The 16,164-nt window shown below is 35.5% G+C and overlaps 1 protein-coding gene and 1 long non-coding RNA gene across 2 annotated transcripts; both read left to right on the top strand.

Moving 5' to 3' along the window:
• The first annotated feature begins 2,240 nt into the window (after window positions 1–2,240).
• On the top strand, window positions 2,241–7,968 carry LOC121423478. Its single transcript, XR_005971292.1, has 3 exons — window positions 2,241–2,882; window positions 7,167–7,254; window positions 7,888–7,968. It is a non-coding gene; the product is annotated as an uncharacterized LOC121423478 (long non-coding RNA).
• A 7-nt stretch (window positions 7,969–7,975) lies between these two features.
• On the top strand, window positions 7,976–14,230 carry LOC121423479 (very low-density lipoprotein receptor-like). The gene is made up of 7 exons (XM_041618826.1): window positions 7,976–8,150; window positions 8,749–8,911; window positions 9,615–9,751; window positions 10,521–10,811; window positions 11,173–11,364; window positions 12,131–12,239; window positions 12,791–14,230. Exons 1-7 carry the CDS (start codon window positions 8,021–8,023, stop codon window positions 13,122–13,124), a joined length of 1,356 nt encoding a protein of 451 aa, XP_041474760.1. The 5' UTR covers window positions 7,976–8,020; the 3' UTR covers window positions 13,125–14,230.
• Window positions 14,231–16,164: the final 1,934 nt, after the last annotated feature.

A 16,164-nucleotide genomic window follows, 5' to 3' on the forward strand; every position in this document is an offset into this window, starting at 1 on the left:
AACTGTCGGATAAAACATCCTACAAGTCCTTTCATAAAACGCTCCCGGACCTGGGGAGTGTTTCATCCGACAAGTTGTCAGATCTGACATCTTTCTCTGATGTTGATTGGCTGAGAGGTACTGTTACTATGGTTTAACTGTCGGATGAAATGGGACTTTTCGGATAAAACGTCCGACAAGTCCTTTCATGAAACGCCCCCCCCCCCCCGATATCACCTACGCGCGTGAACGCTAGTTACTCGAGCAACATATGGAATCTGAAAATAGCTGTAAAACCGAAAAGTTTAAAGAGTTATAGAGGATTGAGTAGTTGCTTATTGGATAAATGAGAAGATGCTATGATTCGGCGAATGGAGTGCAGAGCAGGAGTACTCATCTATCAACTAATCAAGCCTCTTCTTCAACCTTTTTTTGGTTTACTGTCTTTATCAGGATTACGCTCATTTGAACAAAACATTACTCGACTTTCACTGTCTACTTCCTCCTATCAATTTCAATTCTTCCTCTATCCACTTTTTCTCTTTTTTTTTCGAAAACTCCACATGGTGTACCGTCAACCACATCCGCTGTTGGAATGTAATTGCAGAGCTACCAAGTCTCACGTATTGTGCGTGAGACTCACGCATTCAGGGTCCGTCTCACGGTCTCACGCATAGCACCCATTTTTCTCACGCATCGGGACCCGACAGAAAAAAAGAGAAAAAGTAGCATTATTCGCGAGATTATACAACTGGCCGACCGCCTTCGCGTCCAGCCCGGCACGCGAGACGAATCGAGAGTGCACGTCAGCGCACAGCTAGTACGTGATACGATGAATCGCGTGCGTGTATCGCATAGTTTTGAAGCCCATTTCTCATGCGCGCGCGCCTTTTCGCAACGTACGAGTGTAAGTACGCGCGCGCGCACAGAGACGTCGAGTCATGAAAATCTCACGCATAACATTTTTTTGAACTTGGCATCTCTGTAATTGTTTTCTTCTAAATAATGTTACATAATGTACATTATGAACTGCCGTAGTTTGTTAGTTCATGATTATTTACCAATGAATATTTCCAGGAATTCGATATTCATCATTTCCTAGTTATGGTCACATTTTCCCCAGAAAATATGTAAAGAAAAAAGAAGATTTTGAAGGGGTCATCCAAAAGTGCTTCCCAGCCATACAAAACATGCCAACTAAAGGAAACACATAAATCGAGTAATGTTTTAAATTTTCAGAAAAGTTTTAAATTGTTAGACAATAATTAAGCAGGTCTATTTCTTTTTCCTCCAGTTACAAAATATGAAACGTTTTGCCTATGTATGTATAATCAGGGACTCTCTCCAATGCTGAGGTCAGAAATGATTTAAATAGAATGGGTATTTAAGCGCTTATCGTCGTCTGCCACGTCAGAACACCCGCCATTTTGAATTTAAAAAGACATTCATTGGAATGTATTTTGTTTCTGTTGTTACGCTTCTTCTGCTTCTTCTTCTCGCGTCGTCCGTGTATGTAAATGTACATAAATAAATATTTCTGAAAGGATATTGCATGAAAAATGTAATTTCTGGTATTTTGAGTCAATATAAGCGTATTACGTAATTTAATTGATCAGACACGAAAACCACATTCCGAATTGAGCGATCGTTTTGCGCGTAGATTTCATAGGTTCTCATAAACTCTGAGTATAGTCTTTCGTAGTGAATTCTATGTTTAATTCTCAAGAAATTTATTTTTGAATTCTCTTAGAAACGTAACTTTTAAACTCCATTTTTACACAAAGTCCTTACCGTGGGGGGGGGTCCCACGCCCTCTCTCGCTCGATCGCTTCGCTATCTCACGCTGTCAAAAATATTGTGCCCCCTTCGGGATTTTGCCCCCCAAAAACTGAAAGTGTTCCGGCGCGCCTGTATAGGTCCTACAGGGCAACTGTGGTGTAAATCTATGAATTAGCTCTGTAATTCAATTGAGCAATAAAAGTAGGTTATCTTACCCTCCCCCATCAAAATTCCCTGGCGCAGTCCCTATATGGAAGAAGCCCTAAAAGTTGGCGTTTGTGCGACCACGATTCAATTTGTTCATTATTTTTTTGTATTAAGTAGTTTTTATTGACAACTTCAATTCATATACAAAATAAAATAGATATGACAAATTGAAGTTTGATGTCGTTACAAATTAATAAATACCTTGAAAACTCATAAATTTAACACTATTTTTTTCTTAAGTGTTACAATAAAACACAATGTCAGACATCTTCCAATACATAATTATAAATAACATTGATGATAATAATAGCTTCTACAAAAAATTCAACATATCGAATTTTTTCCAGTGTCGAATAATAACATAAAAAGTGATTTTCCAAGTACACAAAAATAAATTATCAATAAAGCCTAAACGAACCGAAGCCATCCGCATATTTCATTATCATGATTATTATCGATATTGAAAGTGACAAACCTGTTCTGTATAAACTAGGTAATGTTGCGAAATAATATTCAAACATTAAATTTAGTTTCGTTGCAAAGAGAAGTTTTGATCAAAGTTGGCAAAGCATGTCGGTGATTTGTTGTGATTCACAAAGTGTTTGTTTACTGTGGTCGAGTATTTATTTGAGAGGAAAGGTTTGAAACGAATGCGGATATCATAACGTAAACAAGAAACTAGATATTTTGATTAGATATAGTTTATGTAAATAGATGTGGTTTTTTTTTTTATTTCCATCCCATAAAAATCACAATATCAAAATATACATCGTTTCATACTGTTTCAAAACTATTTCTTAATCATCCATACTAAGAGGTTTATGAACACAATGTACATGATATATTGCAATAAACAGATGTGAATGCTGCTTGTTTGATTGATATGGTCCTGCTCAACTTGAAAATTTGTACTTAATGTGAGTATAATCATTCTATCCTTTTGTTTGGGGAAACACTTTTTCTTTTTCATTGTATCAATTGATAGTTATGATTTCACTGTTGTTTTTGCGATTGCTTGCATGGGATCTGTAACCGTTCGATATCCCAGATAAATTACTCAAAGCATTATGGAATTTTTGTGCACAGGGCCTCTGTGATGCCCAGTAATGATGTCATGTAAAATTCCGCATCATTTTCCCCCAAACCGATTTTTTTAACCTGTACACAGTAAAAACGATGTTTAATATTTTATACTACGCTGTTTACTATATGAACCTGATTTTTGTCAGTATTTGTTTAACCGTTTAAACAATCATGTTTAATTTATTGAAGATTAGATATTGAAAATTAAACTTTGCTGCTTAAGATTTAAACACTTGTTTATACTGCTTAAACAATTACTCTAAGGTTCATGTAGTAAACAGCGTTGTATAATTTCTTTTTAATGTGTATAATTTTTCATTACTTACAACATTAGAACAGATAATAAACTATTCATATTATATTCCTTTTATATTAACGTGGCTTGTTCTTTAAAGTATTTATCTAGTCATATTTCGTAGTGTTTTATAGCTTTTGGAGTGATGGTATCTACATGACCTCGATTTTGATTACCCTATGTAACCATGATAGATACCATCACCAGTGGTCAGTAATGCTACTGTCACACCATGAAAGTCGACTCCAAACCATCCGATAGTATGACTCGGTTACACTTCGTAATTCCGAAGGTTCTTAAATGCCGAAGGTGCGTAATTCCGAAACACGTAAATTGCCTATACCTCGATGTTCGTTAATCCAATACGTAAAATGATTCTTTAATCCGAACATTTGTGGCGTTATATTCCGAAGGTTCGATAATCCGAAAACGAAATAAGGTTCGATGTTCCGAAGGTTCGTTAATCCGAAAACGAAATAAGGTTCGTTGTTCCGAAAGTTCGTTAGTCCGAAAACGAAATTAGGTTCGTTAATCATTTCGTTTTCGAACTAAAGTACCTTCGGAATTACGAATCTCATTTCGTTTTCCCATTAACGTACCTTCGGAATTACGAACATCATTTCGTTTTCCCATTAACGAACCTTCGGAATTACGAACCTTCGGATATACGAACCTTCGGAATAACGAAGCTTCGGAATTACGAATGTATGCGGTATGACTCCATGAATAGTGCATTGTTCTGAAATCAGTCTCATCCGTGTGACTGCCGCATTGATGATATAACTTTATGCTGGATCCGCTTTTTGTAAATTGATTTATCAACGAAGATGTATTATAATATGCACTCTTTATATCGGAAAAAATGCTCCATGAGGGTAATTACGTGTTCAACCAACGTTGGGCATTTCTTTGGGGCATTTTTTTTTATTTATCCAGTGTGATGACAATTGTGTCCATTCTAAAGTAATCGCTGCTTATTTTTCAACCTTTTAATTAATGCTTCTTAATTTTGTTGGAAAAATTGAATAAATGAATGAATAAATGAATCAACCTTACTGGGCAATATCCTTCCCGCATTGGGTAAAATACTGCCCCAAATTGGTTGGACACATAATTACCCCCGTGCTGATTAAAATTTTACAGTGTGTACTGTATACATATTGTTAGTCTTTTTAACAAATTTAATTATTGATATCCTTGGACCTATATGAGACCCATGATTATATGATAACATTACATCATTTGAATTGAACTCCGATTGATATAACTAAAACAAAATGGCCCACTGTACGTTGAAATTTTACATTTCAGAATGAAAGGTATGTGACCCTCTCTCTCTTTTGTCAAAATTATAATGCAAAATATCGCATGATCTCTATTACGGATGACTTATCAACACGATTTATTGTGTGTGTGTGTGTGTGGTTGGGTGAAATTGTCTCTGTGGATTCAAGGTCCAATAGTTTCGCAAATAATGCTTTTTGAATTATCTTTTTTCAAAGAAAGTTTCAACAAACGAGGAAATCCAAATTATTTAACCTTGGACAATATTTGCATTCAGTGTGACCGAACGTAACACTGGCGTCAATGCATTCCGAGCAAGGGGGGGGGGGGGTGATAGCAATATATTCACCTTAATATTAACAATTTTGGGTACATCCCCACACCAAGAGCTATGAATACGGGGGTAAATAACCGTGTACATAATACTGTTATCTTTCTCTTAAAGGCCTATACGTTGTTTTTTTGCTATATTGGAATAGATTTATTGTGATATAAAGTAAGGAATTATAATTAATCACAATATGCGAGCGAGCGAAGCAAACGAGCAAATTTTCAGTAGTTGGAGACGAAATGGTGTCCAAAAACTTCTTTCAAGTGGTATGTAATATTATCACTTTACGGGCAATGTATGCGTAGGTTTATACAATGTATATTGTACCACCATCTTTCAATTAGAGGCATATCATGATTTTTTTACAGTTAAAATAAATATGCCAGGAAGCGAAACCATCGAGTAAATTTTCAGTAGTTGGAAGACAAAATGATGTCTAAAAACCTCTTTCAGGTGGTGTGTAATTATCACATATTATATGTATACGGATGTATATACTGTAAATTTGTACATTGTACTACCATCTTTCACTTAAAGGTCTATCACGATTTTTATTTTCGATGGCTATATTGTGATTGATTTGTTGGGATTTAATTAAAGAATTACATTTGATATCAATATGCAAGTGGGTGAAGTAAGCGAGCAAATTTTCAATAGTTAAACACAGAATAATGACCAAAATCGTATTTAAAGTGTGTGCATCATTTGAAAAGGTTGCTTCAGTCGTTAAAAGAGATGTGGATACATTGCAGAGGATTATAAAGATAATTAATCAATAAATCAAACTATAGAATAAAAGTAAGTATAAAGAGCAAATAATTATTGAACAGTCGATATTTTGTTCAATGAAACTCCTTTGCTCACTGGTTAAAGGTGAGATAAGAATGAAAATGGGGATCTGATTATCGGGATTTAGGGTGCTTTATGAAAATGATTATTGGTCACCACCTCCGGCATGCATAGGGTGCCATCACAGGCCCAAAAATGTGGAAATGGCAGAGGATGCAATTTAAAAGTAAAATATTGCAGAAAGGGCAGAATTTTAATAATCTTTAAGATTATTGGCAGATGATGAAACATGCATAATTTTGAACAGATTTCATAGTTGAAATATTGATTACATTGTTGTGAAATAAATTCTCCTATAAACGGATGAAATTTTAAGTGTGTGGGAAATATTATTGCTGTATTAATTGCATTAACCGCATGTTTAGGTCAATGCCATTAGTAACTCATCGTACACTTAACGTAAACTGTATGGTTTGTGTATATTTTTTTTTGTGTGTGAATGCCCCTTCCACAAAGATGCTAGGATAATATGCCCCTCCTCCTCACACCAGTGTATTAAACTCAAGATTTGATTGGTTTATGATCATATCAAGTTGGATAAGTTATAACCATGTTTAAAAGTCTGTGCTATCATATTCATTAATGGACGAAGTGTATCACCATACTTTCATGATACAAGGGATATAATATTTGCAATAAAAGTAGGATATGCCATGGCTAAAATCGTGTCACTCTTAAAACAAATCAGTCAAAATGACTAGACCAGTAGTCAGCTGGGAGCAACTGATATAGCAATCAATGATATTCACATTTCTGACATATATTCTAGTCAGAAATAACTCTGTTCTAGTAAATATGACTGGAAAATAGTCAAATATGACTAGAATAATAGTTGCACCCAGTTGACCCTATCAACTAGTCGTTTTTTTATTAGATTGAGCACATGCAGGAACTGAGCGACCGCGAGAGAATTTTTTTATTTTTTTTTAGAACGCGAAATTTGGCAAATTTAAGCACTTTAACCGCATTTAAAGATAAATACACGCATCATTTGGTGATTTAAAAAAATATCGTTTCTGTCTTGAAAACTGTTGGGGTGACTGTACATGCTATACTCCTTCTCCGAAAAGTGGGGGATATCCCCGACCCCTCCCCCTCCCGGATTTAGACGGAAGTGATCGTTGGGGCAAGTAATATTAGACCAAATGTTGGGTTCACCATCATTATGTTATTACAACGTAATTAACGTAATGGTCGTGACACCAAGTGAATACAAAGCCTTGTTGTTGTGTGAGTAAATGGTGCGATTTCATATCGTATGATATTCATTCTAAAACGAACAAAATTAAATAATGGAAAATGACTTCCCTTGACATGGGTTTGCGATGATAATTTTTGTTTTAATAATTTGTTTCACAGGTATTTGATTTCATCTCAAAGATGAGGTTCATAACCACGGCTCTAGTCTTCGCAGTTTCAGGATTTTTCAAAATCTGCACTTATGGAGGTATCTATAGGTTTCCATTTAACATTGTTTATAAGTTCAGTCTGTATTTGAAAAATACAAAGGATTATCCAAAGCAAGCAAACACACACTCTAATAAAAATATTGGGTAAAAGTGCTCCATGAGGGTAATTATATATGTGTCCAACCAACATTGGGCATTTCTTTTGGGCATTTTTGTTTATCCAGTGTGATGAAAATTTTGCCCATTCTAAAGTAATTGCTGCTTATTTTTTAACCTTACTTCCCGCATTGGGTAAAATGCTGCCCAAAATTGGCTGGACACATCATTTCCCTCGTGGTGGTATAAATTTTACCCAATATTTTGTTTTATATAGTGTATTAGGTATTTGGGAAAATTTAAAAGCCAGTGTTTCTGTAAATATCATGTAAATTTAATGTTATGTGAAAATAAATCTTAACATTTAAGTACCTATATGCATATCAGATATGCTTTCTATGCTTACTTGAATTTTCTCGTGTGCAGGAGCACATTTGGGTTCAGTTGCCCTTATTTAAGATCAAATGTCCTCGGCGAAGTTAATAAAGTGTATTCGATGATATCTTGTCAAAATGATATACCGGAACCGGTTGATTTCAAATTTTGCAACCTTTATGTTTTTACCTTATTTCCAGCTGAAATGTTCGTCGCTGATCCAGGGATGGGGAGTCGGGCGATATACGTGGGGGTTTCCGATGAAAACGGGTCTTTTGCTGAAACGGGTCTTTTGCTGAAACAAACTTCAAAGCTCTGCCTTTGGACAACCTGATGTTGCCATGGGCCGTCGCCTTTGACAACAGATCAAGGACTGTTTTCTGGTCAGATGCTGTACTTGACGCCATCTTTAGAGCGAATATCGATGGTACTGATCAGAGGATCATAGTAGATAATTTAGGATGTAAGTGAAGTTGCGCGATAGAGAAGCAGCATTGCCTCAAATCGTGACCAGGGCATTTTGTCCTAATTTTATACAAATTTGATTGTATTTGATATCAAGACAAGATATTTCCCAAGTTTTGCATAAAATTATAATGAGGAATCCGTCAAAGTTCGGCGTACGATATTAGTGCAGATACTATACAGGCAAACTATGCAACTTACAAAATACACGATATTTAATTTGATTGTATTTGATATTAAGACAAGATATTTCCCAAGTTTTGCACAAAATTATAATGAGGAATCCGTCAAAGTTCGGCGTACGATATTTGCAGATACTATACAGGTAAATTATGCAACTTACAAAATACACGATATTTAAACACAACTATCTATATCTAGGCCTGATTGTGGTCATAGGATATCAGCCGTCGTGGTCTAATCAACTATAGTGTTCTGAATTCATACTTCATGCAGTTTAAGAACCTTTTTTCATAGTCACAATTTATGTCATTTCTTTTTCAATAATTTTCCAACGTCACTGCTTTTTAATGATAAAATTCTACCCTGCTAATATATGACAGTTGGATAATGCATTTCCTTTTTTTCCCTCACAGATCCTGCTGGTCTGTCTATCGACACAGTGAACGACAGAATTTACTGGACAGACCGTGAACTTGATGTGGTAGGATCTTCAACCCTTAACGGCACTGACAGAACTGTATTGGTCAATAGTGGATTAACGACGCCGGAAGGTATCACAGTGTCCACGAGAAACAAGTGAGGGAAATTATACATGTATTAATATATCCTTGTCTGAAATATCATTGCCTCGGATGTTTATTCAAAACTAAACCAAGCAATATCATCCTGCCTCATTAGGGCTGTCTTCGCTGGGGAACATTATGTTAATGAAAAAAAAGTTATCTGTTTTATTACCATGTATGTTGTTACCATAGGAACCGGTTAAAGTGAATCTGCATAGTTAACAAGCTTTCAATTGGTATCTAGTTTGATGATTTCATTTTTTCTTTCCTAAATGGAATGGGGCCTTTAATTATTGCAAGCTGGATAAGAATATAATTATTCCCCATGAAATGTATGGTTTTTATAATTTTAAATACAAACATATTACATGGGGGAGGCTTTTGGCAAGAAATTAGCATATTGTCGCCTATTTTAACGATACGACAAATATTCGCCCTTCCCTTTTTCCAAATTACGATTCATGCTCCAATTTTTCCCTTGTGGCCTCCTTCTCATTCCGGTTGATTGTTTTTTTTTCCGCCAACAGTCGGCAGTTTCATATGCTAGTAATTCATTATTTGCATTTATTCATTGATTGATTGATTCATTCCTTCATTCAATCATTCGTTTGTTTATTCAATCATTACAAAATTCGTACTCATTCATCCATCCATCTATTCAATCATTCATCCATTCATTCACATATTTATTCGTTAGGTTTGCTTGTTTTATACAGCCTTCTGTTTTGGGTTGATCGGGGTGACAATAACAATCCTGGGACAATTGAGCGTGTCAATACCGCAGGTAGCCAACGCATGACGATCGTTTCGGGTGAGCTGGATTATCCAACTGCAGTTTCCCTCAACCACGATGGTAATAAAGCATTTTAGATATGATTTTTAAAAAATGCAAACAACGCGACGACAGAACAGAAAATCACAGTAAGGCTGTAATTACTCTGTTAAAAAAACTGATTTTACAGAAAGAATCATTACTTCTGTAAATTCAATAAACATAAATTTTTCCGCAATCTAACAGAACAGGTCTAGGGGAAAGGATGTTTTATTAAAGGAAATTTGTAAGGTTCCATACACCAAATACCAACTTCCTGTAATTTTACATGATATAATGTAAGATTACGCAATCTGGTAAAATTACAGGTGTTCTCGAAACTCTGCTGCAAGAACTTCTTTTATTTTAAGGATAAATTTCTAACAGTGTGTATATAGATTTTTGTTGATGTAATTTCAAAAGTACAGTCTTCATTCATGAAATTTGTTCTATGTTACACGGTTATTGCAGCAATCTATTCTATACTGGCATCTTACTTATAATAAAAAGAAAACTCGCACTTATATAAAAAGGTAAGAGAAGTTATAACATCCAACTATTATTAATACACTTGCAAAGTTTTGAATGCCAATAAGGTACACACAGAAGAGGAGTGATGTAGATACAACTGTTATTCTGCTCAACAATTAATGTCGAATTTAATGTAACATTACGTTTTTGTCCATTCTACCTTGATGACATGTTTATATATATATATATATATATATATATATATATATATATATATATATATATATATATATATATATATATATGTATATATATATATATATATGCATATTTTTTTCAGAGGATCGTTTGTACTGGGCAGATTTTGGGCCAGGACATGTGGCGTCTGTAACTATTAATGGTAACGACCGTAGGGAACATGTTACCAAGGTGCAAGGCTTCTCCTTCATCAAACCTTACGGCCTCGCGCTCCTTGGAAGGGAAGATAAGATATTCTACTCGGATCATACTCAGAAGGTCATCTTAGAAATCGACAAGTCGCGAAGAAGTGACCAAACAGAAATAACGATCCAAGGCAACGAAGGTCAATTTCGGGATCTGACGCATATCTTTATTAGCGAATTTTCGGAAGGTATCTGTAAGGGGTGTAGATCATATATTTTGCTTATTTTTATTTCATTTTATCTGCCGGTTGTACTCTGTCATGATAGCCCATTCGTCGAGATATCCAGTGGTGTCCCTAAAAACATGCACATATTACGGCCAGTCGAAAACAGCCATTTTATTCATTATTATTCAAACCGACTAAATGTAACTGGTACAAAAAAATGTTGAAACGGCTGTTTCTGACTCGCCGTACCGCCTCCGTATGGATGTGACTGAGGCATAACTGACAAGTGTGATGGATATATCCTCCTTTCTCTGGGATAAGTTTCTTGTCGATTTTAGATCTCGTTTTTCCCCCTTCAAATTATTGCTCTCATCCCTTATAGTCATTTGTGATCCAGAATCCAAGTCTGCGGCACCCCAGCAACCGCCGTGTCCATCAACCCCAGCTTCGATGACAAAAATGACGACCATCGTTCAAGATTCCACCACGACGATCATTGTGTCAGAGAACCCCAATCACACGACGACAATAGCCGGGTCCTCTACGATGTCTACACCGATCAACTCTACGACAGGTAGGTCATCATGACTTGATCGTGTTGGCTCACGGGGGGGGGGGGGGGGCACGTAAAAATTTCCTAAAAACTAAGTAAAAAGCGAGAGAGTGAAGCAACCGAATTTGTCATGGGGAGCTTTTGCATTTTTTAAAGTGGATTGAAGGATTCTCACGCATTATTTCGTTGCCTGAAAATCTTCTGTAAGAAAATGTTAGTGTTATCCCTCCTCCTCCGCTACGTATACGACCATGGACTGGATCATGGAGGCACTCCCTTGATCTATTTATTCCTTGTTGATATTCATACACCTATCATACATTCGAGATGTTTCCTACCCCCCTCCTCCCCCCTGGAAATTTTGAAAACTAAACATTTTTTAATTAAAATTCTATTTAGGAAAATTCACCAAACAGCTGAAAGGTTTACGAAATATTACTTTATGAAATGGACCCCAAGGTCTCCTTGCTCCCTCGCTTTTGAGTTTGTTCGATTATTTGAATGTTTCTTGCCCCCCCCCCTCCCTCCCCGATCCCCAGGAAAAAATATGCGTTCTGCCTGGCTAGGATCCGTTTTGGGAATAAGAAATGGTGTTTTTTTGAATTATTCAGATATACAAATAGGACGGTTTAAGGTATGAAAACATGAATATATTCAATTGCACGTCCTTTTTCTCAAACTGTTTTTATTCCCTAGATTGGTTCATCCCTTTTCATTTTGGTCATCTCGGATGTTCACGATCGATCTTTGCCCAAACCAAAAGATAATTATCATATATTCCTTACAGATGGCAACCAGGATCTACCACAACCGATGTTTATCCTCGTTATCTCAGGAGGTTCAATAATTGGAGTTCTAATCATCACTTTGATAATAACTATTGGAATTAAAATAGGGTAAGATGACCTATTGGTACATGCATATACACTGAAGAAGGAAAGGAAGAAGAGAAAAAGATGAAAAAATAAGAAGGAAAAGTGTATATAGTAGTAGTAGCAGAAGTTGTAGTAGAAGTAGTAGTAATAGTCGTAGTAGTAGTAGAAGTATTAGTAGTGCAGTAGTAATTGTAGTAGAAGTATTAGTAGGAATAGTATAGAAGTAGTAGTAATGCATGTAGCAAAAGTAGTAGAAGTGTAGCAGCAACAGCAGCATATAGTAGTAGTAGTAGCAGTAGTAATAGGAGTAGTTGTAGAAGTAGTAGTAGAAGTAGAGGAAGGAGGATGAGAAGAACAAGATGAAGAAAAAAAAACAGAGAGGGAGAGTGAAAGGGTTATTAAAATGTATTAATAAGGAAGAAATGGCAAATAAGAAAATTTTAAGGTTTATTGGGGGGGGGGGGGGGTGAACAGCCAGAGAAGAATCGCGGATTCTTAAAAAAAGCAAAAAAGCAATACTAAACAATGGAATTCAAATCATTATACATTATATTGTATCATTCTATTTCCAGTCGAGATAGATCTCCATCGGTTGAATCAACAAAGTCTTCTAATGCCGCCCTTCCTGATCGTCCACCCTCCTACCTCGAGCCAGATCCAATAAGAACGAACATAAATCAACCATCACATATATATGACACACCAGATGGCTCCGGACTATACCAAAACACCACTGGTGTTGATGGCGGCTTTAGTGAAACACCTGTGATAGGAGATTCCTCGGGATATACAGAGCCGTACCCTTATGCATATTCGTACTTAGATCGACCGGAATCACGACAAACGGAGCCCCCTCCAACATATTTAAATGGAGGTGTTTGGGTACCTGGGCAAAATCGTCGTTGATGAGTAACCTGTTATCTTGAAGAATTCTTCCCCTTGGAATTATTAGATATTTAACTATTTCGATTCTTAGCTAATTGATGATATTTTAGATCAACATTTTATTTTATTAGATCAATTCTATGCTTAATTTTTCAGTTTATTGTTTTCAGGACCGTCTTTTTGTAGTTATATTGACGTATACTTTTCATTTGTTTCGTATCAATTTTTTTTTTTTTGGGGGGGTAAGTTTTGGTTTTTACAAGTAATGTCGTTGTTTTCTCTGTTGGTGACTTCACATATTATTGATTGCATATTTACAGATATGATAGCATCTTTATTTCAATAGCGATGATTGCAGTGTTCATAATTGGCCTTCCTTGACTATTTTTTTTAATGAATGCATATGAAATGAAATAATAATACATAATATAATTTTATATAAATAAAATACTATATCTCGTCTACGGCCATTGGAATCTGCATCCTAAACATAAAGCACTTTGTACATGTCATATATATTCAATCAATTTTGAGTGTTGAATATAGCATTGAATACTGTATTCATTCAATTTATACATGCATCTCTTCATATTCAACCAATTTTACTATGTGTGTTTACTCTCTACCAGTGATATTGAGCTTTGTAAGAAAATGCTATTATGTTTCCTTATTTGTATAAATAATGTATATTCATGTATATATATTTTGAAACACCGACGTTTTAATGTATTAAATCATGTTGAATGTATAAAGACATGAATTGTTCATTATTTTGTACGATACTGTTTAAAGTATGATATAATTTATACTTGGGGATAAACCTCGATTAGCATGTTGCTATCGTATTATGTCCTAGTAGAAAATGTTTGTAAATAACTTTGTTATAATCAGTTAAAAATTATTATGATAATGACTGCACGGAACACGCAGTAAGATCTGGTAATAAACTCAATTTAAATCAAATCTAACTTTGTTTATCATGTTTATTTTTATTTCCTTTTTAAAAGTATTACAAGCAAAGTCAGCTGGGTTGAAAGGCCATCATAAATAACGAGGGGTAGAATAAACAGTCAAGTATGATTAAAAAGATGTTTTTGCAATATTTTATTCATACTTTACTGTTCTTAGTATACAAGTAGAGACAGTAAAACAGCTCAATGAAGAACGACCTCACACTTTGTACTACACTGCTGAAACGATCTGCCCAAGTCGAGTTATATGTTTGACTTATGTCAAATATGACTTAGAAGATGAAAATAGCACAACTTGTGCACTTTCTGGTCTTGACTGAGATCATATTTTTTCTGAACATATACACTTTTAAAAAGGTTGAGCAAAAAAAGGCCAAGTTTTTAACCATCACTGGGCAACATACTGTCCACAAATTTATTGGTTAAAATCTGTTCAAATTGGGTAATAAAAACTAATAATTGGGTAATAGATTTGCTCAATTGGATAATAACTGACCAGAATATATATATATATATATATATAAAGCGACGGTTGTGGACTGAACTGACCAAGGTATGAATATATAATTGCTCTGCCCCGGCATTGAGCACTTCACTTTTTGGAACCCTCAACCAATCCAATACCAAGTGGATATATGTATATATATATATATATACACAACAAAAAAAGTAAGTCCCCCCTAAATGAAATTGCTGTAACTTTTGAACGGAATTATTTTGAGATATGATATTTCGTAGGTGGCTTTCTACACTCATTAGGCAACTCCTGGGGAAATATGAGATTGATCGGTTGAGTCATGCATGAGTAATCAAAGATTGAATTAAAAATGACCATTTTTGAAAGTCACAAGTGTTGTGTTTCAGATTGTGCAAGTACAATGTTGGACAAAAGTTGTTTTTTAGGTGAATTTTATGGTGTTATACTGGTTTACTATCCATCATTTAGCCACTCCACACACAATTTTGATATCGTATATAATTATTGTCATGGTTGAGTGAGCACATTGTATTGCAGGGGCCGCGGAAGCAGGAGGGGGGTTCAGCCCCCCCCCCCCCCACTTTCTTAAAAAGCATGTACAAAAATGTAAAAATGACCATATGATTGTGATTTTTTTGCATGGTCAGCCCCCACCCTCCCACTCTGGCTCAGCTCCCCCCCCCCCCCACTTTGAAAACTGTTCCGCGGCCCCTGTAGTGTGACGTATCATCATAGGGGGTTATGGTAGTATTCTTTACAACTTGCTAGATCATGTCAAAATTTGAAAATGTTGGTGGCTCCCCCGATTATAGGCCCCTCCCCCATTTTAAAATTCTGGGTCCGCCACTAATTTGCCCATAAATTAAACTGATCGTGAGAAATTGTTACGAAAAGAATACATTTATGCCGTATAAAGAGTATTCATTCCTAAGTTTTCGAATGTGCTCGCTCAACCATGAAAATGTTTTAAGTTCGGAAAGTGTGTGGTGATAGAAATGATGGATGATAAAACAAAAACATTTGAAACCGAATTTGACCTCAATATTCACTTTATTATCCTTTAAAATGAGTCTGTGACATTGAAAATACCAATTTTCCTACTTTGATGCGTGCTCACTCATCCATGAATAAACATATCGATTTCATTTTTGCACAGAATTCTGCCCTTATTATAGGTTGATAAACATTACTGCCAAATGACATTGCTAAAGACAGCCTTGAAAAAAAAGTTCCACCATATTGAATGAGGGGTTACTTATTCTTAAACATATGCACCCATAATGTACACAAGTCTATGAGAGAAGAAGTCAAAATTTTCACAAATATGAAATGAGGGTTTGTTTCATGGACGGTTTTCGCTACTTCTGCCAACAGTTATTTCATGAAACTACGCACATGGCTTCAGAGTAACACTATCCAAAAGGCGCGCACACCAAAATAACCATTCAACACGGCACAGAGTGGGGCCAAGGCTTTGAACTTTCTTCTCATTTGCATAATTTTCGAATATTATGTGCTCACTGATGCATTAAACATCGGGATTTTCATAAAAATCAAATCAAATGAACTATGCAAGGAGGTTTTCAACAGATATCCATAGTTACGAATTGCA

This window comes from Lytechinus variegatus, chromosome 11, assembly GCF_018143015.1.
Source record: "Lytechinus variegatus isolate NC3 chromosome 11, Lvar_3.0, whole genome shotgun sequence".
Classification (NCBI taxonomy): domain Eukaryota; kingdom Metazoa; phylum Echinodermata; class Echinoidea; order Temnopleuroida; family Toxopneustidae; genus Lytechinus; species Lytechinus variegatus.